We start from the raw sequence: 27,544 nt of genomic DNA, 5'->3' as shown, positions 1-27,544 counted from the left end.
GAGAATTCTCACAGTTTCAATATAGGAATAGTTTGTTTAGCCTGGTGAACTAGATGAGCACATTGAGTGTTAAGAGTACAAAACAGGAGCAAAATAATGTAACCAGTCGTAGCATAAAAGCAGTATCTACAGTTTATTGTATCTAGAGAAACCTACAGTGACAAAACTAGATTTAACATCCACTTTGATTTTACCATGTTGTATGAAAATATGACTTCCAATTCAAGAAGTCTGTCTCTTACTCCCTTTCTCTTTTACTCAGGAGGATGGAGCTGAAATTGTTAGCTATTGTGACAGATTAGAATGTGCCTTTAAAAAAAAATTTCCTCCCATACCATAGCACCACCATAACATCAGAATGTATTTCACTAAGGAATTAGGATAGACAATATGGGCAAGATTCTGCTCTGTTGGAGTGGTAGAAATCCAAAACACCTTCCTATGGTCCCTTACCAAAGATAATAACCTCTTAGTGGCAAAGTCCACAGAGCTGTTATAACCTCATTTTTTAACACGATGATTAGTAGTGTAAGAAATACTATTGTTCACAACTAAGTTAGAATTTAACAAAATATTAGGCTCTTTTTCAGTGTAGAATAAATCCATTTTGTCAAAATGTATTTTCTAGCTACTGCAATAATTTCTTAAGAAATAAGCTTACAAATCACTCCAGTGAGGTTGGAGAAGCAGAAGTTATTTTAAAATGCCCTAGGTTCTTATCAATGCATCACTGTTTTACTTAGCAAACAATCAATCTGTGGCATCAACAGAAGTATGAAATGTGTCTGATATAGAAAGTTTCACTCTTTCTTCTCCACTTGAGTGAGGCCACCAAACCCAATTCCTTTAGGACCAAAATTCTTTGCATAGCAAACTGCAAAAGAAATGGAGAAAGAAGTTAGTAATTAATATTTTTAATATTTTTATGTATTTTAAGTAATACTAAAAACACTCAATTGGAAATCATAGTAAATTAAGTACAATGACTTGGAAGGCTGTAAGAATAAAATAAACATGGATTCTCTTTCTCAGGCACATCTACAACTCTGGCAATGCAACTTTATTCACTCTTGTTGCTTTTGAGATAGACAAACTTGTTAGCTCTGTCTGAGGTCAAGTCAAGCTCCTCTCAGAACAACTTTCAGTACTGTAAAATACTCAGGAAAAAAATAGGTTATAGATATTAGAGGCAATTCTAATTCACATGAATGCTTTTTTTTGCAGAGCATGTGGAATAAATATTAAGGCTGTGATTTTTAAAGGGGGCCTAAGGGAATTCCTCTTGAATTCTCCGTAGGTGTCTTTGACAATCCCAACCTAGAACATAGACATAAAATGCTTTATACCCTTTTCAGACTATCTAAAGGTGGATTGACTCCGTGGACTTGCATGATCTGAGAGAGAGAAATCCAAAGTAAATCCATTGTCTTCAATGCTGTTGGCATATTTGTGAAGGTCTTTGATTCCCAGTGTAACATTCCTTGGAAAGAATCTCAACTAAGACCATGATCCTATAATGAGAAGCTTGTGGGCAGACACCTGTGTCCTTGTGGAAATCAGTGAGGACCAGTTCAGATGCAGGGTTTGCCCACATAAATCATTTTGCAGGATCAATGTGATTCTTAGTGGAGAGAGATCCCAAACTTTAGAAGGCTTAATATTTATGATGGAAGATATAGAATAATTTGTTTTTTAAATTCACTCCCAATAAGTGATGAGACTGTGGTGTTGCTGTGGGACTGTACAAATTATAGATCTTTCTTTAAAACAAAGAAAGGGGGTAAACTAAATCTACTTTCCCAAGTTCAGGTATCTAACAGATAGGTGGTGATGCCTACGCTTTGTCCGAGTAGAGCAGTCTTAGAAGAATATCTTCAACCATATGGCAGAAATATCTTATAAGTAGATTGTACTTACCTTTACAGTAGATTTCTCCATCCTTGTCTGTAACATTTGTAGATTCTAGGCTCTTTCCACAAACAGCACAACGGAAGCAAGTCTTATGCCAAGGCTAAGAAAGAAGGCAGAGACATTACATTATACGTTACAAAAAATTCATACCTAGATTATATCAAGTAGCTAGTAAGAAACTTTGACAAGCAACATATAAAGGGTTATAGCTTTATATTTTCTTTGGATGAAAAGGCTGAAATTGTTTCATTAATTTTCATTTCATCTCAGTAACATGTTCCATTTTAGTCACAATAGGTCACTATGCTGATTTTTGTCATTGCACCCTATCCTAGTATGTGACTCCTAATGACCTTCTTACTAGCCGAAATGTCTCAAATGGTGGTCAGCACTTGAATCAGACCCCGTGGGCTATACAGCAATTGCATGTTAGCCATTCCTTCAAACTTCAAGACTGCAGAGAATTTGCAGTGAATGATCCTAGAACAGCAGTTCCCAAACTAGGATCCACAAAGTGGTAGCAGGTTACATGACACTGGCTTCTCTTTTTTCCCAGCTACACAATCATTAAAAGCTTAAAAAATAAACAAGCATGTACTGTGGCTGGCACAGGGATGTTAGGGAGAGGAGGTGGCCCCTGCAATAGTGAACAGTGACGAGGGGCCACCAAACCCAATTAAGAGGTGGTTCATACCGTGAAAAAGTTTGAGAACACTTATCCCAGAGAATGAGTTTGCAACCTGAGGATTGTGAACAGATTTCTTCAGAGTCCCTTTTTTCAAGGGGCGCAGCTGCGGGGTATGGGGGGGAATGGTGTCTTAGGGCACGTCTACGTGTACAGAGCTGCAGTCGGCACAGCTGTACCAGTGCAGCTGCATTGCTGCAGCGTGTCTCGTGAAGATGCTCAGTGCCAGCATAATAAAACCGCCTCTGCGAATGGCAGAAGCTATGTCGGGGGAGGAAGCTCTCTCAATTTGGTATAGTTCAGCAAAACTTAAAACCAAAGAATTTTAAAAGATCTTTTAAAATAATAGAATAAAAAACATGCAACAATCCCTTACTTTCCCTCCTCCCATTATTTTCTCTGCAGCATATACTGATTTGCCACAGCGGGGACACTTATCCACATCTCCAAACTTTTTGGCGAACTTTGAAGGGTTGGTAGGCGTAGAAGGGCGAGCAGGCTTTGGTGAGCTGACGGAAACAGAGATTTTCAGTACATTTAAACATTGCTTGAAAAATCATGTTTCCATTTTCAAAATCATCTTTCCAATTCAATATACTTTTTGGAAGAGTTACAGTATTAAGTCACAGGACATGAAGCTTGATGTATAATACAAGAAAATAAAAAAATTCTACAGAAGTAAGTGCATTTTACAGTGCTAAGGAGCTATTGCTATGACTAAGGTAGCAGATGACGTTGCCTTGGTTTTAGTGAATAGCAGCTGGGCATAATATTACAGCTAGCCATAAGGATAGCAGTGGCCATGTGCACAAAAAAGACTGTACTTAACAGAAAGGGAGAGGCAAATGGGGAGACTAATAAAAAATATCTGTATTAAAGATATACTGAAAAGTACAAAGCAGCAATACTCAGTGTTCTCTCTCTAATCAGCTAGCTGCTGGGATTTGTTAGTGAGAGGTTAATAAAAAGAGACAGGAATCTGAAATGCTGTCCTCTTTGTTCATTGTAAAGCATCAGCAAGTAGTTTTTGTTTGTTGCCTTCAAAAGGCCTATACTATGTCAAGGTCAGATGCAGAAACATAGGTTGAAACCATTTTTCTGAACTATCAATCCAACCAAGTGTCAGCTCTAAGTCATTCATGGAATGACCTTTGAATTCCTGGATTGTCAGACTGCAACATGTCACTAAGTCTACAGAAAGTTAAAAATTCCTGGTGTGACACTCTCAGTAATGAATGCGCCTGTGACAAAGGAATACTGATAAAGACGCTCTCTAAGTTTGTACCTTCAGTATGGATATATTAGCTTCATTACAGTAATGCCAGAGGAAAATGTTGGAGTCCTTTAGAAATTTGCAGCTTTAAAAATCACAAAAAAATATTATAAAAGTGTAGTGACATAGGCAGTTATCTGCAGTCAGGATTCTATCCTTCTGTTGAGTCATATATCCTCAAAATGGTATGTGACCCATGAGAGAGGATTTATAATGGATATTTTCCTGTAGAAAGAAAAAAGTTAACAGCACAGCGTACTGTGACTATTACTATATTAGTAAAATATAAGTACAGTGTAGCCACTCAGAGGAAAATATATTTGATTCTATTGTTCTATGGTGAACATGATTGTGGCATTGTGCAACTACTAGCAAATTGTAGCTGCTGTACCTATCTAGGTCTGTGGTGATATGTAAAGCAAGATTTTCTGTACCATAATTGCCTATTCGAATAGGAAAAAAATTAAAAAGAGAGCTTTTAAGAGACTGAACATTATTAAAAATTGGCAGAAATGACGAGACCCATGGAAGAAAAACCTATGATTGCGTTTATTGTGCCACTTATGCTAGATGTTGTTATGGAAACCTCATGAAGTGTCCGATAAATGGAGTATATACATTTTAAAAAAAGGTATAATCAATGAGATTTAACTCACTGTTGTAGATCCAAGCCTAGATGTTCACCAGTATCCGTGCTGAGACACCCTGCCCCTTGTCCAAACCCAATACCTTTGGGACCATATTTTCTCCCATAACACGTTTTGCAATAGATTTCAGATTCGTGAGCTGCTACTGTAGTACTGTCCAGAGCTTTTCTGCAAGCCACTAAAAATAGAGAACAAAAGTGCATATAAAAATTTGTATTTACAAATCTGGGTATTAACATACCTCAGAATTATTGTAATACCAGTTATCATTTTGTTCTTGAAAATGGTTGATATAAATCAAGATTATGCTCTCATCTGGAACACTGAGTTTATTTCTGGTAACCCAATCTAAAAAAGAATATAGCAGAAATAGGAAGAAAGGAGTTCTGATGTATAGCTATTACAGGGTAAATAAATGTTTACAAATTTGGATATGGGATAAAGTTACTCTGTGGTCTCTCACTGAAGTAATCCAGCATGTATCTGCAAAAATAAATAAGGAAAGTTATAACCCTTTTAATATGCTCGCCATTGCATCCTGGAAAAACATGAAGCAGAAGATTAAGGGCTATATTTAACCTTTGATCTTTGTGCATAAACCTCTTTAGCATTAATGGGAGTTTCCTGCATAAAGGCAAATAGACTATAACACATACATCTGTTTGGAAGCCCTTAATCATGATTGAACTGAAATATTATGGGAATTCCACTCAAGTGAAATTTCAGTTTTGGAGAAATCTGATTTCCTTTTGTTAGACGGGACAAAGATATGGGTTACTAATGTACACATTCCCCCCTTCCCCCCCCCCCCGCCCCAGTTTCTCATCCTTTAAAACTGTAAAAAAATTAATCAGCTGTCAGTTATAAGCAGAAATATTAATATATTTTAAACTCAGCATTTACCAATATTTTGAGATTGTGCTCTTGTTTGTGATGCAGAAATGCCACTCAAGTCATGTTTGAGTCCCTGACAAGTAAAAATAATTTCCCAAGGATATCTAATTTATTGTTGAAATATCCAAGATGAACAGAATGTGTCATGAAAGGGAGTAAAGAGCCAGCTTAGTCACCGTTGTAAATCTAACCCAATTTGGTACTAACCAAAAGTGTCTCTTGACTGCTCTATAGAAAGGAGTTGACCTAAGCCTTGTTCCTGGTATAGTAGTGACCGCAGTAGTAGTAGTAGCCACCCTGCCAGGCCTGAGCATAGAGGCCAAAGATTGAATGAGTCCCCCTCTTAACATTAGAAGAGGTCCCTCCTGGAAGTCAAGGCCAGCGCAGAGAAGCTTAAATGAATTTTTGGCATCGGCCTTCACTGCAGAGGAGGGGAGGGAGATTCTCACAGAGCCATTCTTTTTAGATGACAAATCCTGAGGAAGTGTCCCAGATTGAGGTGTCAATAGAGGAGGTTTTGAACAAGTTGATAAACAGTAATAGGTCACCATGACCAGGTGGTATTCATCCAAGAATTCTGGAGGAACTCAGATATGAAATTGCAGAACTACTAACTGTGGCATGTAACCTATTGTTTAAATAGCTCCTGTACCAGATGATTGGTGGATAGCTAATGTGATGCCAGTTTTTATAAAAGACTCCAGAAGTGATCCTGCCATTACAGGCCAGCAAGCCTCACTTGAGTACCAAGCAAATTGATGGAAACTATAGTAAAGAACAGAATTATCAGACACATAGATGAACATGATATGTTGGGGAAGAGTCAACACAGCTTTTGTAAAGGGAAATCATGCATCATCAATCTATTGGAATTCTCTGAAGATGTCGACAAACATGTGGACAAAGGTGATCCAGTGGCTGTAGCATTCTTGGACTTTCAGAAAGCCTTTGGCAAGGTCCCTCCCCAAAGGCTCTTAAGCAGAGTAAGGGTCATGGGATAAGAGGGAAGGTTCTCTCATGTATGAATAACTAGTTAAATGATATGGTCAGTTTTCATAGTGAAGAGAGGTGAATAGCAGGGTCCCCCAAGGATCTGTCTCGGACTAGTGCCATCTATCATATTCATAAATGAGCTGGAAAAAGGGGTAGTGAGGTGGCAAAGTTTGCAGATGATGCAAAATTACTCAAGATAGTTATGTGCAAAGCTGACTGCAAAGAGTTACAAAGAGATCTCACAGAACTGGATGACTGGTCAAGAAAATAGCAGATGAAATTCAAACTTGATAAATGCTAAATGTTGGGGTCTAAATTAGCTATTACCACTCAAGAAAGTGATCTTGGCATGGTTGTGGATAGTTTTCCGAAAACATCTGCTCAAGGTGCAACAGCAGTCAAAAAATCCAACAGAATTTTAGGACCCATTAGGAAAGGAGTAGATAATAAGACAGAAAATATTATAATGCCATTAAATAAATCCATGCTGTGTCCACAGCTTGATACTCTGTGACGTTCTGGTTGCCCCATCTCAAAAAATATATCCTAGGCCTCGTCTACACTAAAGGGGAAAGTCTATCTAAGCTACGCAATTTGAATTACATGAATAGCATAACTCAAACAGACGTAGCTTAGATCTAGTTACCGCAGGGTCCACACTATGCAGCGTTGACCGGAGATGCTCTCCCATCGACTCCCCTTACTCTTCTCGATCAGGTGGAGTACAGTAGTCGATGGGAGAGCGATTGGCAGTTGATTTAGTGGGTCTTCACTAGACCCGCTAAATCGACTGCCGATCCATTGATCACCGCAGTGTCGATCCTCCAGTAAGTGCAGACAAGCCCTTAGAATTGGAAAAAGTACAGAGATGGGTAACAAAAATGATTATGGATATAGAGCAGCTTCCATATGAGGAGAGATTAAAAAGAATGGGACTGTGCAGCTTGAAAAAGAGATGACTGATATGATAAAGGTCTATAAAATCATGAATGGTGAGGAGAAAGTGAAGAAGGAAGTGTTATTTACCCCTTGTATAATGCACAAACCTGGGGTCACCCAATTAAATTAATAGGCAGCAGGTTTATAACAAACATAAGGAAGTGCTTCTTCATACAATGCATAATTAACCTGTGGAACTCATTGCGAGAGGAATGTTGTGAATGCCAAAAGTGTAATTGGGTTTTTAAAAGAATTAGATAAGTTCATGGATAATAGGTCCGTCAATGGCTATTAGCCAGCATGGTCAGGGATGTAACCCCATGCTCTGAGTTTTCCTAAATCACTTGATTGCAAGAAGCTGAAACTGGATGATAAATTGTCCTGCTCTGTTCACATCCTTTGAAGCATCTGATACCAACCATTGTCAGAAGACAGGATACTGAGTTAGACGGACCATTGGTCTGACCCAGTATGGCCGTTCTTATGTCATTATCGCTGGAGCAGTATGCGCTGCATTTGGTGTACCTGTCCTATAGATAAATAGAGCAGTAAGCTAGAGAAGTTACCTCCTCTAAACTATCTGCTTCCTGGCTCTAAACATTTGGGGTCAAAGGATCAGAGAGAAGGGGTGGGTGGTCCCTTTTGTGGGTGAAAAAATGGACCTGATCACAGTGAGACTCAGCTTGCAAGCTACATATTTATAACCACTCATGGATAATATTCCAATCAGAGTGCTGTCCAGAGAAATAATCCCACTCTGATTTTGCCAAATGTTTCAAACCCATTTGTTGGTATTAACTTTCAAGAAGAGCTTCTGGGCCCAACCCAGAAGACTGCTTACCTGGTGGTTGAAATAGGTATGGCTTTGGCAAAAATTGTATCACCACAGAAAATATTTGCAAAGATCTAAAACTTGATTACATTTGTGGTTTCCTGGCAATATTTAGAATTGCTGGCGCTATGCATTGGTATTGTGTGTTGGATGGGATTCCACACAAGTTTTATCTCCAAAAAATCCTTCTGAAGACCTGGAACCACTCACCAGATGCAATGCAAAGTTGTCAGTCATGAATCATCTCTGAATGACCCTTACATACTCACTATGAAAATAAGCCTATGGGGTGAAGACAAGATGGAAGACAAGATGGCCATGGGCCACGCTGAGAAAAAAGAAAGCATCAAACTTCTTGAGTGTACAGCTTGTGCTGCCTAGTTTTCTAAAATCTCCCCAGCTGTAACCTTCTGATTTACTTTGAATGCATCACTAGTGGCATTTCTGAATAGAAAGAAAAGAATAACCAGAAATTGAAAGGTTTCAGAGTAACAGCCGTGTTAGTCTGTATTCGTAAAAAGAAAAAAGAAAAGGAGTACTTGTGGTACCTTAGAGACTAACCAGTTTATTTGAGCATGAGCTTTCGTGAGCTACAGCTCACTTCATCGGATGCATAGCTCATGCTCAAATAAACTGGTTAGTCTCTAAGGTGCCACAAGTACTCCTTTTCTTTTTTCAGAAATTGAAAGCTCCTCTCAGAAGCAGTGTAAGTAATAGTCTAGGCAGAGAAGAATCTGGTGCCTTTCAAGGCAAGTCACATAAGGGGTACACTGAAACAGGAAACAAGATCTTTGGTATCCTCCTGATTCCCACCAGCCCAGAAGCTTGATTTTGGGACTTAATAGAGCTAGTCATAGAAACTCTAATGAACCATTAGAGAACACCAGACCTCATGAATAAGAGGTCCCTTTCTCATGAAGTGTAGTTAAGTAGGGATATCAGGACTGGAGGGGAGCTCCTGAGCAGTACTTAATTTGTGCCAGGGCTTGCCAGGTCTGAGCCCCAGCACCTTTAGGCTTGGCAGTTCATAGCCCTTGCACTTCTGGGCTTGCCACGTCAGTTATGAAAGGAAAAAAATTGCACCAGCGAATTGCTTGAGCCCTGGAACCTCTTTCATTACAAATTAAGGACTACTTCTGGGTCATCAACTCCAGCCCCTTGCATGGAGGCAACCCATCATATAATCCCATTCATAAATTTATCAAGTTCCATTTTAAAACTAGTTAGGTAGTTTGATCCCACTATGCCTATTTGGGAGGCTGTTCCAGAATCTCACTCCTCTGATGATTAGAAACCTTCTTCTAATTTCCAGCCTAAATTTGTTCGTGGTCAATTTGTTCTTGTGACACCGTTGTCATTTAGCTTAAATAGCTCTGATCGCTTCTGGAGTTTACTCCCCTGATGTATTTATAGAGAGCAATCATATCTCCTCTTAGCCTTCTTTTTGCTAGGCTGAGCAAGACAAGCTATTTTAGTCTCCTCTTGTAAAATAGGATCTCCGTTCCCCTGTTTATCCTAGAAGCCCTTTTGTGCACCTGTTCCAGTTGGAATGTATCTTTCTTGAACATGGCCAACCAGAATTGTACACAGGATTCCAGATGAGGCTTTACCTCGGGTACTTGCCTTAATACTTGCCTATCTTTACTGGAAATACATTGCCTGATATAGCCTAGGATCACATTTGCCTATTTCACAGCTGCATCACAGAGACTCATACACTGTGATCAGCTAATACACTTTGGTCTTTCTTTTCCTTAGTAATTTCCAACTTATGAGCCCCCACTTGCAGCAGAGATTCTTACTGGTCCCTATGTATATGACCTTATACTTTCTTGTATTACATTTATTCCCATTTCTATTACTCCAGTCCTCAAGGTTATCCAGTTTTTCTTGTGTCATCAACAAATTTCATTAGCACACTCCTACTTTTGTGTCTGATTCTTAATGAAAATATTAACTAAAGATTGGTCCCAAGACCAAGCCTCCTCCTAGCCCAACAGTTCTCCTTTCAACACAACTTGTTGTCATCTCCCCTCTAGCCAGTTCCTTATCTAGCTTACAGTTCTTGTACAAATCCCCATCTTCTTCAGGTTAACTAATAATTTTGCAGGTGATGCCATGTCAAATGTATTACTGAAAACCAGATCTACTGCATGTGCCTTGTCTAAAACATCAGTTATCTTGTCAAAGAAAGACATGAGGTTAGTCTGGTATGATCTACATTTGATAAACCCATGTTACATTTTATCCCATTTTCCATTTACCTCCACATCTTTAATTATTCTTTCCTTTGAAATTTGTTCTGCAGTCTTGTATTCTATTGTGGTCTAACTAATTGGTCTATAGTTGTCCAGATCACTTTTTCTCCCTTTCTTAAATATAGGTACTATATTTGCTATTCTCCAGTTGTATGGTACAACTACCGATTTTGATAGATTTATTAAAAATCCTTTGTTACTGGACTTGCAATTTCATATGCCAATTCTTTCAGTATTCTGGGATTGAAATTATTCTGTCTTCCCATCACAACAGTAACTTGAGCAACAGTAGATTCATTTATATGCTTAAAGCACCCAGATAGAACTCAACCAGGAATTCTGTTCCTTTATCTTGCCATATTTCACATCTGGTGTGAGAGAAACAACAAGAATCTCAAATATCTGGTGATCTCAACTATACTAGAGTTTCTTTGGGTGGTTTAGATAAGGTTCGACAAGAGATAGGTACCAGCTCTGTTCTTTATGCAAGGATATTATAAGGTTTAACTCCCTGCTAAATCTCTTGGAGATCTTTGAATGGAAGGTGCCATAGAAATGTCAGACATTGGTAATAGGATACAAAGTTTTATCCTCTAGGTCACTAGTATAAATCTAGCCCAGACTGAAAGAGACTAAAAGTTAATAAGAGCTGACAGCTGTTAGTGGTCTCAGTTCAGTTCCCAGTGAATAGGCGTCCATGTTATAAAAAGCCCACAGTACAACTACCACTAATTGGCACCACTCAGTGTCATCAGAGTAGCCAAAAAGTGAATGGGCATTGAGAGTAGACTACCCTCTCATCCTAGAAGTTACCTCCCCAGGTGAGTCACTTTGGTGAGGCAGTTTGAGAAATGCTACGCTGCGATTGCTTCTGCTGTCCCTGTCCTGTGGATAAATAGCTCTGGAAACTGAATTCCAGTATCAATCCAGAACCTTTCAATAGCATTAATACTATGAAAACCAAGAAGCAATAAAGTTTAGCAAATAGTGGCCATGTTTTTTCAGACGGGACTAGTAATTTTAGGTGCCTCAAACTTTTTTCTCGAGGGGGGGCAGAGCGGAACCCAAGCTGATACTTGGAAAGGCATGATTTTCAGAAAGTTCTGAGTACCCGTCTCATGTCTCAAATATGGCAAGTGAAAATTGAGGCACCCACTTTTGAAAAATCTCTACCATTATGTGCAAAGCCCTTTCTCGGATGCCCTTTGGACAAGGGTGATCATCACTTCACCCCCTCCCCCACCTTAGTATGCCTGCAGGTTTGTCAAGACTACCATCTAATTTACACACTGACAATGTGACTTGAAGAAAAAGGTAGATTAGCTCAAGTGACTAGCACACAAAGATAAAGTGCTTAGTGAGTAAAGAAGGGCTGGGAGTTCAAACTCCAGAAAGGTTAGTTGGTTATTTTCAAACACTCCCTTTAGTGAAAAGAAAAAGTTATGGATCAAACTATGTCACTAGGGACCTGATCTAAAACTCATTGAAGTCAGTGGGAGTCTTTCCAGTAACTTCAGTGGCTTTTGGATCAGGCGCTAGTTGCTAATAGGCAGTACAGTGACAAAAATAGACAAAGCTATCCAGGAAAAAGAAACATATTTGCAATTATTTTTTTTAATTAATGCCAATAAAACTAGAAGCTTCTGTTAATTTGTGAACCTGATCACTCTTTGCTGAATTCTCATCTGTTCTGCAATGATAATTATGTTTACTGTGGGAGTTGAGGGATGATGGAAACTCCAGCAGCAGATAAAATGGTTCTATTTTTGGCACCATACAGATAGAGTATCTATGTACCACAACAGATGGAGCAAAAGCCCTTGAAGTGCTATTGTTGAAATAGCTCTGAGACCTGTCATCTGCTCAGAGACCGTTCATAAACCATCACTAAGTAGTTTCAGGTTTATAAAGCGAGATCCTGCCAAATATCCACCACAGCTGTGTTTTAAGTAAAATCCAAGAGGGAAACAAAGTAGGTAAACAGCAGTCCACACAAGGGAGTATTATTTCACATTCTTCACAGGACAAATTCTACTCAGTGCAGGTAAGTGCCACCTATAATTAAGGTTGCAGGACACTTCCCATTATAAGACCCTATTTTCAGTTGCTGCCAAACTTTAACAGTTTGGGCTAAAATTTTCCATGCTGGGTTTGTGTGTCAGATTTATTACAGTTTAAGCTAAAACGGTTCATCTGTTTCCAATAATGAATTAGGGAGAAATATTGTTTTTCCCCTATTCAAATTTTTTTTTTTTTTTACAATTGTTTTATTGAGACGGTCTTGTGCCTCCCTGTTTTGGAGCAGGGACATGAAATTTGACATGGGTGTGGGGGAAGGGAGTGCCTTTTGCCATCCTGGTGAAAATGTGCCCAAACCTGGCCCAGTTCTAAGCCTCTGAGAAAACGCCATTTGCACATGCTCAGTAGAGATTTGTTAGTTTGACAGCTAAATTCTCTGACGATTCCATGTGGACTGAACATGCACCATCCCTATTGAACAACTGAGTGTGCTTCAGCCCAAGGCTGCAGGGATGGAGCAGGATTTTCCCTGCAGTTGCTCCTTCCAGCTACTGAAGGACTGCTATGGCACTGGGGGTCAGAACTGAGAGCAGAGAGGCAGTTTCTCCTGTGCTCTCAGTGCTTCCACTGGGTCTGGTTCTGTGGAGAAAATAGGATGTGATCACGTAATTATGTAATTAAAGACTGTATCATAACACATAGGCAAAAAGAGGCTGAATAACAGTTCCACAGGACACCGTAATTCTGGCATTGCCTAACTCTTGAATGCTTGATTTTGCAACCCTAGTGTTCTTTTAACATAACTGGTTTTGTTTGGATGTACTATGTAATATATTGGTTGAAATATTTCCCTATACTTGTACATCTCCAGTCAAGAAAAAAATGCCGTGTTACCAGTGTTCCTGTCAATGTTTATGTACTAAAATATGGGTGCTACATCAAACCTAAGAAAGACAGCTATTGATGCAATGAGGTAAACTATTATGACTAATGCAAAACCAAAAATTTACTGTTGGGCAGAGACCAAGCCTGAAGAATTTAAACTCCAAAGGAGATTGTCTCCAAAGGAGATTGTCATAGCCTAAAAACAGGGCTATTATGGAAACTACTTTGCAGCCTCAATTATACTGGTTGCTACTACTCCATGCTATAATGACTTGCTTATAATAATGATATGTACACAACATCTGCTTCCATTTGTAGCATTTGATTGGGTCTGTAATGAGATTTAAGTTTTAAAGGGGAAAAGATTTGCTATAAGGGATATGTTCTATTCCTTTCAACTAACAATGTATGAAGAATAAAATGTGCCAATGTTTACATGATTGGGTTACATTTTCTATACTTGGTGCTTACCATCTTCAAAGGACTTTATAAACAAACTAATCACACTCGCCGTGAAGTAAGCATTGTAATTACATGTGGAGAAATAGAAGCAAGGAAGTTAAGGTCACTTTTTTCAGAAGTACCCTATAATTTTGATTATCTCAATTTTTGGTTGTCCAATTTGAGTCTGCTCAGCTGCCACAATTCCAGATGCAATCAATCAGAATTGCAGGTGCTCGGGACCTCTTAATATCAACCTTGAGATATCTCAAGCTGAACACCCAAAAACTGAGGCACACACAAACAGCCATTTTGGAAAATTTGGGTCTAAGGGATTTGGTCAAAGCTTCAGAAGGAATCATTGTTGGAGGCAGGATTCCAAATCCCCACCTGACTCCTACCCTGCTTTTCTTCATGTCTGTGCAATCTCTTATTTTACTTGGAAAGCCTGCCATGCCTGTCATGAGCGATGATGTGTGTCCTAGCACCCAGTACAGCCATAGAATATCACATGATAGCGCACAAACATGATACTGACGCACCTACTCCAGGGCTGATCGGTATTACCCGGAACTAACCGTCATGGGAAAAGTATCACCAGTTAGCATACCTCTCAGCGACCAATTGTTTTAAGGACCATCTCTGACTTTTTTACCTAAACATGCTTCTGTCTCAGATGTTTACTGCAGTATCTAACTTATTAATATTTAAATTTGCTACCTCAGTGTGGGCCAAATTCCAAGTGTATGCATTAAAAAAATGTGACTCACAAATATACACTTTGTGCCTGATCCTGCACTACCATGCACTTTGTGTTGTCATTTACACTTGTGCAAACCACTACCCATCTAAAATTCTCTACTGACACACGTCGTGGGTGGAGATCAGGCCAGATATTTTCTGGGCAACCTATTCTCCACTCCCATGTTGGAGTTACCACTGTAAAGTTCCTGAATCTCAAGCCTGACTGCAAGGTAAATGCTATGACACTGCTGCCTCTTCCTCTTTTCACACCACTGCCTCCCTCCTGTAGGGGCAGCTGCTGCTGAGCTGATGTTTTCTCTCCCTGCATTCCCAGCTCCTCCACTTTCCCCTGCAGCTCTTAGATTGGTAGGTCCATGGAGAGGAAGAGCCAGTTTCACAGAGCTGGCTGTAGGGAGTGAAAGAGGGAGCTCTGATGAGCATTGCATAGGGAAAGGAGCGGGCGGAAGGAGGACATGGCAGTGGAGGAGGCGCTTTGAAGGTGTCTGTACAGAAGGAGGGTAACTTTCAACTTCTGTTTGTGGGCCCGTCCAATTCCTGTTGGCATCACTGCACTCTCACGGCAGCCATCCCCTGCAATCACCTATTAAGCAATGCCTTCTTGTGTGACCGGGTGAGTTTAAAAGAATTGGTGTTTGCAGTTATAGACCTGATTTTTAAATTTGAAACCTACTCCTTTGCATATTGTATTCTGTGATGAGTGGTAAAGACCCTTGGGGAAGCCTAGGGTCACGGTTCTCCCACAGCCCAGTTTCCCTATAAAAACATGCAATGCCTGTGTGGAAAGGGGGAGGCTAGAGGGTATTGCCCTCCTGTGCTGAAGGCAGTATTTAATTTGTGCTGGGGCTTGCCAGGGCTGAGCCCTAGCCCCTCTAGGCTTGGCAGTTCATAGCCCTGGCACCTCTGGGCTGTTATGTCAGTTATGAAAGTAGAACAATTGCTTGAGCCCTAGCAGCTCTTTCATTGCTAGTTAAGCACTGGCGGAAGAGGTAGGAAGCTGGAGCAGCTGGACCCAATTACTAGGAGCTGCTACTAAGAGGTAAACTGACACAGCCCTTCATTTCCAGCTGCAAAGGCTTTCTACCTGTAAGCAGTTTGGTTGTGATTTGTTTTCTGTTAGGAGCCTTGCCTTTAGAGTAAGCACCCCCATGAGCACCATGCTGAAGAGACCCTTACTGGCTGTTGGCTCTGAGAATAAACTGACACCCTCCTTTGGAGAAGCACCTTCCCACTCACCCCCAGACTGAACCAAACTGCTCTGATTTACAGCAGCTTTTCCTGAGCTACCTGTGGCTTGCTCTGCAGTCTGGAGAAAGCCAGAACCTCTAGTTTTCAGTGCAATGGGGATTCCCCCTTCAGCCCCATACGTGGGATGCTCCCTATACTGGAAGTAGTATGTGGGGCAGCCTAAAGCTGCTCATGGTGGTCTTATGCTGCTCCTGCAGTGACGGTGGGGTTCTCTCCTGGCTTCTTGTGGCTCAGGTAGGCCCTCTGTACAGCGCTGGAGCAGGGAAGTAGGGTGACCAGGTAACTTGTGACTACTTTCCCCTTGGGGGTCTCCCCAAAATGAGGTGTATTTCTGATTAAGCTGGCTCAGGGTGAAATCAATCCTGCTGCCAGGGGATCGCTACAGTCCTCTACTCCATACCACTTAAATCCTCAGTGGTGTTAAGGGCCTCTGTCCAGGGCTATGTTTCACACCCACCGAACAAAAATTCTAAATGAATAACAAATTAGAGCAAGTCTTCTGTTCTCTGGTTCTGAGCAGATATGACACTCAAGGAGCTTGTTGCTGCAGCACTAAGTTATTGGAATGAATCATGTTAAAATGAGAGTTATACTGAGCCATGGAGATATTGCAAAGTTATAGCAATGTAGCTCAGCTTACTGCAGTGGAAGCATGTCTTGTGAAAACTCCTGCCATTGCACTGGATTTCCTCAGCATGATACACAGTCTTGTCACAAGCACCACATTTGGCGCCACCTCCCCAGTTCGGCATCCTTAGGTTTGAAGCGTTACCTAAAAAAAGCAAATAAATGAACTGTCAGCAGAAATTGCCCAGTCTTAATTAGAGCAACTTGGATTCTCCCTTTTTGTTCACTCAGCCCCAAAGCCAGCATAGCTGCCCACGTGAGTAACACCCCAGTAACTGAAGATTCTCTGGTGGCAAAGAGCTAGAGTAGTAACTCCTATACCACTCTGTCTCCCCGAGGCTGGTATATGGGCATCACTGAGGGAGGTGGGGGAAGAGGGATTGCCAGGACTTCCATATGCCCCTGAGAACTCTGGCTGCTATAATGGCCCTTGGGGACCTTTGGTAGCCAGCCTATATTGGGTCAGCCTTTAGTCAATGGCTGAGGTGTGATGGTCCAATAGACCATGATCAAGAGGAAGGATATTCCAGTGGTTAGGCTGCTAGCTGGGGCCTTGGACACCTGCATTCAATTCCCTGTTCTGCCACAGACTTCCTGTGTGATCCTGGGCAAGTCACTCCATCTGTAAAACAGGAAAATATTATAGTACTATGCCTATCTCACAGGGATACTCTGAAGATTGTGTATGCTCAGATTCTGTGGTAGTAGGGGGCCATATATAAATATCTAGGCTATCTAGGGGCTGCATTTTCCAAAGATTACCTTTCTCTTTCAATGCGGCTTTTCTGCAGTGTTGGCCTTTTCCTTGGTCATTAACTTTCATATAACTTTTGTGAGGCAGAGAGTTATGGAGGATCTGGATCCTATACAGAATTCAAAGCTTTAGTGGAGTTTTACAAGTGAATCGAGGACAGAATTTGGCCTTATAAATTTTCTAGAGATCAATATTCCAAGCTTATCTGTCAAGGGATACCATATTTTACTGTTTTATTACCTCTCTCCAAAGCAACTGTTGTTTTATTCCAGGCTACCATGTGTTCTTGTTCACTGACAGAAGTATAAAGGAAATCTCCTGTACCCATATTTCTTTAAACTTACGAAATGATCGATTGTGAAGTTAGATTAAGGAATTCATACCTACAGAATTTAGTCTTACATTTAATGTTATTTTTGGTGGCTTTTTCATGGGTACAGGTTGTTCATCCTTCTGAATTATGCAAACACAACAGATGCAACAGCACTACTAACCAGTCAACAATGAATAATAATATTTAGTTTTTCTGAGGTATTTCACTCAGGGATCTCAGAAGTGGTTTGCAAAGGAACGTGAACTTCTTATTCCCTTTGTACAGATGGGGATACTGAGATACAGAGAGGAGAAGTGACTTGCCCAAGGTCACATGAGGTCGGTGTTGGAGCCAGAAATAGAACCCAGGTCACCTGACTCCAACCCCAGTGTCCTCTCTGCTGAACATGTTGTACATCAGATTCTAAAACAACGAGAGCAAATCTGGTTTGCCCTGGGGTTTTCTTGATGTTTCTGAGTCACAGTTTTTAGGAAGACTGGAATGTCCTCTTGTCATTTGCATGTCACATTATCAGACTGTTTTGAGCTCCTGGCTCAGGCCTTTCTTATCCTTCTTGGAACGCCAGTCACTTTCTTATTATAGTTAACTGTTCTTTCAAAGCCAGCTTTGGGTCAGCTTGTTCCAGTTTGGCTCTGATAAATTCACAGCTGAGATACATACTTAGCTAAGGAAAAAATGTTGAACATTGAATGATTCATCAAGCCTACTATGCCAAAATTCCTCTTCAGCTGTCAAACGAGATAGAGGAGAATTTCTCGTAACAGTGTAGCACAAACAGCTGATAGTCGTTTGGTTCACATTTTGAAGTGTAGTTTCACCTTGAAAATCAACTATAAAAAGACATTGTGAAGTTTCATGTTTATAATCTCAGTGATGTTTAGATCAAGTGTCTGAGTGAAAATAAGCCATCTATAGCTTCCACCTCTGCAAACTCAACCTGAAAGTCAAGCTGGCTCTTTCTGGTTTGAACATCACTAATATTTAAGATTCTGCAACTGAAACATAGTTAAGAGTGTATGTAAGAGATGGAATAGAATCCTGCTCAATTTCCCAAACCTATTTTAGCTTAGTGGTGTTAACAGGATTAAAAACATGATTTAGTTGGTGAAGTAAGTGGAAGTGATAATGAGTACATACAAGAACAGATCTGTTGAGGAAGAAGGTGCCGATTTTACAGAGTAGAACTGTACTTTAAAATCCATTATTTTCCTTGTCTGCAACTCTTTCACTTTACAAAAATCATCATGTTCCCTCCTTGAAATCTTTCTCTTGTCCTCAATACTTTCTTTGATTTTTTTTGAAAAGTACTTTCAAACCCATTCATTTAGATTTGTTGTTTTGTCTTTGCATGAACAGAAATCAACTAATTTAATTTGGAATATTCTGTTCCCCTGTCACGTATATATCAGATGACTCAGCTCTGCACAATGAAAATATGATAGATTTGATAGAGATAAAAATAAATACTTCAAACCTGGGTTTTAAGATAATGGAAAACAAAGAAAAACAGTATTATGACACAACTGAGAAATTAATAAATGATCTACACTTCTATCATGCTCCCATTACAATTAGTGGTAAAGTTCTAATTGGCATCAATGGAAATAGAATGGGGCCTTTAACAAATAATGGGGTTGCAACTCCATTGAACTGAATGGAATCTCACACCCTCTTACAACAGTCCAATTATCTGCACTGTTTTCAAGTGTGGAAATTAAAAAGCCAGAATTCAGAGCAATATCCAATGACAATGCTATCAGTGCTTGATCCTGCAAGGTGCTGAGTGACTCTTGATAGTCTTCAATTCCCTTTGGAATTAAGGGGCTCAAGCATGCACCAGTTGAAGTTAAAGAATTCAGTGGAAGCCAAATTGGGCCCAGTGGTAATTGAAAGTGCAAAGCACCTTGCAGGATCAGGTCCCAGGCCCTGACAAACTGTCAAGAGGGCAGTTGGTTGGAACAGATTGAAATTACGTCATTAGCTGAGTGAAGGAGCAAATGTCCCAGAGAAGGTCTGATAAAGTTCAATAATGAACCTCTCGCTGTTACAGGCAGTGGTTACATCTCTGAAAGGAACCCTTGACACTGATGTTAATTATAGCAACATAAGTACAGTACTGCATGTGCTTACACATTTTCCATGCTTTTCATCGTCACCTGATGAAGAGGAAAAAAGAGTCAAGCTAGAAAATATCCCCGAAATGACACTGAATCTTTTGATGGTACCACATGCTCTGATCTCTGGGCTGGCCAGCTCTGCAGGCAAATGCAAAAGTGAGGTAAGGAGGCAGGTTGCTAGCTCTTCCATTTCCATTTCGAGGTGAATTGCAGCTAGGGTGACCAGAGGGCAAGTGTGAAAAATCAGGACGGGGGTGTGGGTTAATAGGTGCCTATATAAGAAAAAGCCCCCAAAATCGGGACTGTCCCTATCAAATCGGGACATCTAGTCATCCTAATTGCAGCCCCTTCAAGTCTCCAAGTACATGAACTACACCTTGCAGCATCCCCTTCCTACATGTACCTCTGTGCAATGGAAGGGCCATGGACAATCTGACCCTTTAGTTTTGTAGGATGGCTATTACATGAATCTTAAATATTTTATCTTAATCTTAGGACAAATATCTTATCTTAATCTTGAATCCTGGCAAGAGTGCCATAGATGTGGGAAGCAAATTCTGCTCTCAGTTACATGAATGCAATGCTCTTTCTCCCTGCTGAAGTCAATGGAAATGAGTAGAAGTTGCTCAAGCTCTTTCATGTCCATGCAGAGCAAAGAAGGACTCAGTTTTCAGGCTTAATCCAAAATGATCACACACAGTAAATTTTACTGCAATATTCTTGTCCTACACCATTGTGTCACGTTGCTCCAAGGCAGTAAACAGCTACTGCATTACACCCCAGAGGAAGACGTGTTTCATGAGTGGGGGAAGCACACCCTCTATGTCCATGTCTGTAAAGCACACTGAAGTCATTGTATTAAGGACACTATACAGGTGCAAAGTAGTATTATTCCCATGAAGACAGAGTTGACTTTTCTGGGGTTCAAACCAGGAGTTGCAGGGAATCCACACATTTCAAACCATATGTCAAGGTTCCTTCCCCACTCTGAACTCTAGGGTACAATTGTGGGGACCTGCATGAAAAACCCCCTAAGCTTATTTTTACCAGCTTAGGTTAAAACTTCCCCAAGGTACAAACTATTTTACCTTTTGCCCCTGGACTTTATTGCTGCCGCCACCAAGCATCTAACAAATATATAACAGGGAAAGAGCCCACTTGTAAACATTTTCTCCCCAGCCCCCCAAAATCCTCCCAAATCCTACACCCCCTTTCCTGGGGAAGGCTTGATAAAAACCTCACCAATTTGCATAGATGAACACAGACCCAAATCCCTAGATCTTAAGAACAATGAAAAAGCAATCAGGTTCTTAAAAGAAGAATTTTAATTGAAGAAAAAGTAAAAGAATCACCTCTGTAAAATCAGGAAGGTAAATACCTTACAGGGTAATCAGATTCAAAAACAGGGAGAATCCCTCAAGGCAAAACCTTAAGTTACAAAAACAGGAATATACATTCCATTCAGCACAACTTATTATATCAGCCATTTAAACAAAACAGAATCTAACACATATCTAACTAGATTGCTTATTAGCCCTTTACAGGAGTTCTGACCTGCATTCCTGCTCTGGTCCTGGCAAAAGCAACACACACCCAGAGAGAACCTTTGTTTCTCCCCCCTTCCAGCTTTGAAAGTATCTTGTCTCCTCATTGGTCATTTTGGTCAGGTGCCAGTGAGGTTATCTTTAGCTTCTTAACCCTTTACAGGTGAAAGGGTTTTTTCCTCTGGCCAGGAGGGATTTAAAGGTGGTTAGCCTTCCCTTTATATTTATGACACCATGATATCTTCAAAAGGCTGAATCTCCCTTGCTAAGGTTCCCAGAATGCTCTTTAAGAATGTTCACCACAGTTATCTGGGTGAATTTTGTATCGATAGTAAAGTATATTGATTTGTACACCCTCAGGTTTGAGTCCATTCCTAAACATGGTATCTAGTACAGATATGGAAGCTGAAACCACATAAGCCTTAGACAACCCTTGTTGGCAAACAGTGCACTCCTGCATGCCTCCAAACCTTCAGTTTCTGCTTATTCAGGGAGGCTACACCCTGGCTATGTTTCCCCTTATATGGTCTGTGTATTCACGGAACAGGTCCATGACAGGGCAATTCTATTCCAGCTCAGTGCTACTGTACAACCAATGGACCTCAAACCTGAGTTGAAGGAAAAACATGTACTGTGCATTAGTAATTTGGGATACAATTTTCAAAAATGACTCAGTGCCTTAGGAGCCTACGTCCCATTTTCAAAAGCATTAGGAGTTCCCAAGTGCCTGAGGCACATTTGAAAATAGGACTTTGTCTCCTAAATCACTTTTGAAAATTGTTCTCTTAGGCTGGGATTTTCAAAGGATCCCAAGGGATTTAGAAGCCTAGCACCCAAATTCCGGTGGTATTTGGATGACTGACTCCTTTAAACTCCATTGAAAAGCCCAGACTTAGTCTCTATGGCCCACTAAATCTGTGGTCAGACAACTGTGACTGCCAATCATGGTGGTGATTTCTGTGATTTGTAGAGATTTCTGTGACCATAGGGAATGGAATGTGAGCACCATACTTGTTTCACATGAGCCACTGAACTGCCATTGGACAGCAACAGCATTAGACCTGAGCATTTCTGTACAGTAGCACTGAGCTGGAGTAGCATTCTTGTTCTTGGCATGCCAACTAGCACTCAGTGTCCCACCTTGTTCCATATCAAAGCTCTGCTATCATATGAAGTACAACTTTCACATGTCAGGCATGCAGCCACAAACACATGATTCACTTTATTTAGGGCTTATCAGAATGCCAAGGCAGCTGGACCCGAGGTTTTAGGGCAGGATCCAAAACCCAGTGAAATCAGGAGTCTTTCTGTTGAATTCCATGGGCATGGGATCAGACCCATAGTCAGGATTCCCTTCTTGCTCAATTCAATTTCATAAAGGAGCAGTATTAAAAATTGATGACATGAGATGGCCCTAAAATATAATCTCTGCACTGGACAGGGCTACCAGGAACTTAAGGCTTTAGCATTTCACCTCTAAGACCAGGATTCACAATGGGTTAGGGTAACCACTGCATGAATTTGATGGTCTAGACCTCATCGTATCTGTCTGAAGTGCAAAAACCACTTTACTATCGGGTCTAACTCATAAGATGTTCAATAATGGAAGTCTACTATCAGAATACCAGGGTTGTTGCACATTAGCTTTGAAGTGAATAAGCAGAGCAGGAAATGTAAGGTATTATCGTGGCTGGATAGTACAGTGATAGGCACAGTAGAAATGTCTAGACGAGGGGTCAACAACCTTCGGTACGTGGCCCATCAGGGTAATCCGAAGGTGGCCTGAAAGACATTTTGTTTACCTTGGCCATCTGGAGACACGGCCCCACACAGCTCCTGGTGGCTGCAGTTCACTGTTCGCTGTTACCCAGATTTAGGCACTTAAATCCCATTTGTGGGTGCCACTACAATCCACAAAACTCCTGTTCAGCTGCTGCCTAACTCTATAGGTGCCTGTTTTTGCAGTAAAAGTTCCCTAGGTTCTGCCTGTGGGCATGTGCACTGCTGCCTCCCTCTAGGAGTCCAGACGCTTACCTCCTGTTTAGTCCCCAGTGCAAGCCACGAACCACTAGGCTGGAGGTTCCAAACTGTGAGGCATGCATGACAAGGTTATCAGGGACTTGCGAGGTCCTGACAGGACCGCACTGAGAGGTGGGGGTCAGGAGTGGACTTTGTTGGGCAGGGGAAGTGGATGTGGCTCTGTTTGGGTCAGGACTAGGCTCTCTGCCTCTCCTGCTTCCCAACTGCTACAGCTGCAGTCACCATCACGCAGCAGTTACTCTCCTCTGCTGGGGAGGCTGTGAGCAGGGAGTGGAAGGCAGCAACCCAGAAGTACTAACTGACCCCTGTGCCAGGCAGAGCTCCCTCCTGATTCCAGCCCTTCAGCGCAGCCCCAGGGCGCAGAGCCCCATCTGCTTCCCCTGCCAGACAGAACCTATGCAGGGGAAGCAGACAGGACCACGCTGAAGGGTCAGGAGCGGGCTCTGTCTGCCAGAGGGGCCACTACTCACAGGGTGCAGCCTTCTGCTCTCCTCCTGACCCCAGCCCTTCAGCATGGGCCCCATTTGCTTCCCCTGTGTGAGGGGAGGGCGGGAATAAGCCAGCTCTCGGCATCTGAGATTGCCCAACCGCTGCGGGGAGCAAAGTCTTCCTCTGCTGCTACGTGATGAGTATCCATCCCCTGCCCCCTTACAAAGGCGGGGGGGGGGGGGGGTGCACACAGACACGAATCTCCAAAGGGGAGATCAGCAAAAAAAAAACTTTGGAAACCTCTGCACTAGGCTATGGGATATTCTGATGTGGGCTCCCTCAATCTCTCCGATTGAAGTTGTTCCACATTGATTAAATATTAATTGGGCCACAGAGAATCACTCTATAACGTTGTGGTTAATACACTAACCGGAGAGGTGTCAGTTCCCTGTTCAAACTCCTTCTCCTCCTTAGGCAGAGGGGGAATTTGAATCTTGGGGTCTTCTACATCCCAGGTAAGTACCCAAGCCAGTGGGCTAAAAGTTATAAGTAAACCAGGCCTCCTCCTGCACCCAACTGTTCTGTGTGGAGTTAGGCCACATATCTTACCTGAGGGATCCAATCTGGTAGGTTTGCTCAGAGGCTGCCTATCTTCCCTCTTCCAGGTCATGGAGATAGGTACCTCCCTGCAGGCTGCACTTAGGCGCTTATCTCTGAGAGTGGGGTGGGTCTTAGGACACACCCCTCTCATCAGCATATCTAGTGAAATCGAGCCACCGAGAGTGCTGGCTTTTGTGGATCACAGTCTAACGGTCTGTCTACACTTAAAATGCTACAGCGGCACAGCTGCGCTGCTGTAGTGCTTCAGGGTAGAGGTAGACACTACCTACACTGACAGGAGGGGTTCTTCCATCGACCTAGCACTGTCTACTCCATGGGTTAGGTCAGCTAGGGTGACCAGATGTCCCAATTTTATAGGGACAGTCCCAATTTTTGGGTCTTTTTCTTATATAGGCTCCTATTACCCCCCCACCCCCGTCCCGATTTTTCACACTTGCTGTCTGGTCACCCTAAGGTCAGCATAGCTACATCTCTCAAGGGTGTGGGGTTTTTTTCCACACACCTGAGAAGTGTAGCTATACCAATGTAAATTTTCAATGTAGATCAGGCCTCAGACTTCTATCTCTCACCATTCATTGTATAGGGAGTTTAGTTGCCTAACTCAGGATTTGTGGATCACAGTGTTGTTCCTGTGATCTCCCAGGTGCCTAAGTTAGGTATTGTGATGCTCAGCATCACAGTACGTAAATCCCTTTGTGGATCCAGGCCTTAACCTTCCTGTGCCTCAGTTTCTCCTCAGTAAAATTGGGATAATGATACTTTTGTTCCTTTATGAATAACTTGGAGAGCTTCAGATGAAGTGTGCTATAAAAGAGCCAGGTATTATTACTAGGAACTATACTGTTCTTCAAAATATTAGTTTTATAGCAATTTCTAATTTATTTAATATTTTAAACTACCAGCCATAACATGGTCTTGCTGGCAAAAACCTAGCACCTCTCAACATTTGTTTATTTAATAAAAATATTTTTAAATGTATTAATACTGTACTAAAACCTGACCGTTAAAAAAAAACACTTTATTTTATTTCTCTTCTGCCACATTGACAGAGTAAATTGTGTTGAACATTTAAGGATCTGCAGTGCCCCACACAGTCACTGATGGTTTTATGTGAAAAAGCGTGCAGGTATTTTGGTCAAAATCTAAGACAAGTCCTTCACAGAAACCAAATGTACTCAGCAAAATGAGACTGCAACACAATAAACACTTCTATTTGCAGAGTGAAATCACATAGCTGAGTGTGGCAACATTGTGTCACTTTCATAATGACTTATATTCACACACATTCAAATGGCATATGAATAATGTTTTCAGCTTACATAGCACTGACTAATTAATGTAACTAATTTAGCCTCCCAACATCTTTGAAATAGGCAAATATTATAATCTCTATTTTTCAGAGTGGCAAACTGAAGCATATAGCCTAAGGGTGGGATTTTCAAAATGGCCTGCGTGAAGCAGGCGCACAAGTCACACTGGCTTTCAATCACTTAGGCCTTTTCTTTCAAAATCACCAAAATGACTTGTTGAAGAATTAGCCAGAGTTAAAACTGGCAAAATTACTCAGGAGTCTTGATTAGACACCCTACCTACTGGTCTGACCTTCTCTAGCATGCTAATATTACAGTTTTGTCAAAACCCCCTTTATTGCATTACATATATTTGAAAAACACCAACAAACTCCCCTACCACTGACACTGGAGCCAAATACTTTGAACTGGCTTTAGAAAATGAGAACCATGTGATTCACTTGTGTCTTGGAAGCAGTGCCCCACATTACCAGTGATCTGTATGAATCAGGTTTACGCAGTATGTTCCTCCAGCGCTAAGGCCACAATATCAGCTGTTGCTTTTACTTTCACAGTTGTCTACTTATAAATCTTTGTCATAATAATGGAGCCGTTCCTGGTCGTTCACGCCTTATGCAAAATTCTCATTGTAGAGTTTTACCAACATATGGAGACAGAATTATTGTTTTCCAGGACGAGCCAGGCTTCACTAAAATTATTTTCATTTTACACTTGAATTTTTAAACACACACACACATTTCTAGAATTATTTCCCCCGTAGTGTTCGGAGTTCCCCACAGGCTGGTTTAATCAAACAGCCTTTAGGTGCATGTTTAAAGCAAGTCCAAAAGAGAAAGACATATCTGCATCCTGTGAATTGCTTCATCTTGTACCTACGCTGTGTTATTTAGTGTTTTATCAAGGGAGCATGTGTTGAATTTGATTCCAAATCAACGCATAAACAGCTGTTGCCAGAGATTAAAAATATTTGTTCTGACTGATTTTTTTTAATTTAAAATCCTTTTATCTAAAAAATTGTGTAAAATCAATAAATATTACCAGCTGAACTGAGTTTGGAGTCTTTTGAAATTTCCAGTAAAGTCCATTCATTTTTGTCCTGCTATCTTATTAAGCCTGTATATTAAAATGTTGAGTGTGCCTGGTGGAAAATATGATTCCATTGCTTTTTAATGCGACACCCTGCATCTTCAGCTCTGTTAAACTATTAAATGCCACTACGTCAATCAACTCCTATGGCCCCAGTACAGCTGTCAGCCCCACAAAGCTCACACTTCCGCACTATACCTATAAATTCCTTTCAGTAAAGCAGTAGGCCACAAATAATCCCCTGCAGAGAAAAATTTATTCCATAGGTCCCTATCAGCCAATAGACCCACCAGAACCCTTTGTGACTATACCTACCCGATTAGGTTGTCTTGTCTTGTTTGGCTTGATGAAGAATCTGAACTGGAGGGCTCCTGCACTCTTTAAATATGCCTCAGTGGTCACCAGCATTGGCTCTATAAGAAGGGAGGGGAGGGAAACGGACAGAGGGGGAAAGGGACGTGAGCAATGCTACTGCTATCAGCAGGCTGAAAATAACTTCTGACAAAGGCCTTGGATTTTTTTCCCCTAACACCAGTTCTGAGTAAGGTGGAGAACAATGCATCTCTTCAGATTACACCCAGAATGTAATTTCTAAATGCAGTTTTATAGATCACAAATAAATTCATTGAGGGGACACTTGAGCTGAAATTGGAGTAAAGTGAAGTGTGATTCAGTCTTTAAAAATAAAATTACAGACTGAAATCAGCAAACTCCTTAAATATAGGTCATAAAGCAAAGGCCACTGAAATGGTGGAGGAATGGTCAGATACCTATTCACACTGGTGAAAAGAATCTATCCAAATAACTAGAACTAAACATGAGGACAATGAGAGTTGAAACTCTACTGTTACAGCATTAAGCCAAAGGAATTTCATTAATCTAGTAGCTAGACAAG

The 27,544-nt window shown here is 41.1% G+C and overlaps 1 protein-coding gene across 2 annotated transcripts; it reads right to left on the bottom strand.

The window, feature by feature from the left end:
* Window positions 1–60: 60 nt before the first annotated feature.
* On the bottom strand, window positions 61–27,068 carry CSRP3 (cysteine and glycine rich protein 3). 2 transcript variants are annotated; one of them, XM_074955210.1, is made up of 6 exons: window positions 26,965–27,068; window positions 16,428–16,559; window positions 4,526–4,694; window positions 2,973–3,105; window positions 1,918–2,011; window positions 93–874 (listed from the first exon to the last, which is right to left on the bottom strand). In XM_074955210.1, exons 2-6 carry the CDS (start codon window positions 16,537–16,539, stop codon window positions 801–803), a joined length of 582 nt encoding a protein of 193 aa, XP_074811311.1. In that variant the 5' UTR covers window positions 16,540–16,559; window positions 26,965–27,068; the 3' UTR covers window positions 93–800. The 2 variants fall into 2 exon arrangements, with proteins under 2 accessions (XP_074811310.1, XP_074811311.1); XM_074955209.1 differs by lacking the exon at window positions 26,965–27,068 and having other exon boundaries at window positions 61–874.
* Window positions 27,069–27,544: the final 476 nt, after the last annotated feature.

The sequence above is a fragment of the Natator depressus genome, chromosome 6, assembly GCF_965152275.1.
Source record: "Natator depressus isolate rNatDep1 chromosome 6, rNatDep2.hap1, whole genome shotgun sequence".
Taxonomy (NCBI): Eukaryota; Metazoa; Chordata; order Testudines; family Cheloniidae; genus Natator; species Natator depressus.
Note: the sequence above shows the minus strand (reverse complement) of the source record. Positions and strands in the feature narration are given on the sequence as shown.

Excerpts from the sequence above, each read along its gene's own strand:
- CSRP3 (XM_074955210.1), bottom strand. The coding sequence starts at position 16,539 with ATGCCGAACTGGGGAGGTGGCGCCAAATGTGGTGCTTGTGACAAGACT. Across the intron at positions 4,695-16,427 it reads CAAGACATGCTTCCACTGCA|TGGCTTGCAGAAAAGCTCTG; the intron begins GTAAGCTGAGCT and ends CTCTATTTTTAG. Across the intron at positions 875-1,917 it reads TGGAGAAATCTACTGTAAAG|TTTGCTATGCAAAGAATTTT; the intron begins GTAAGTACAATC and ends TTTCTTTTGCAG.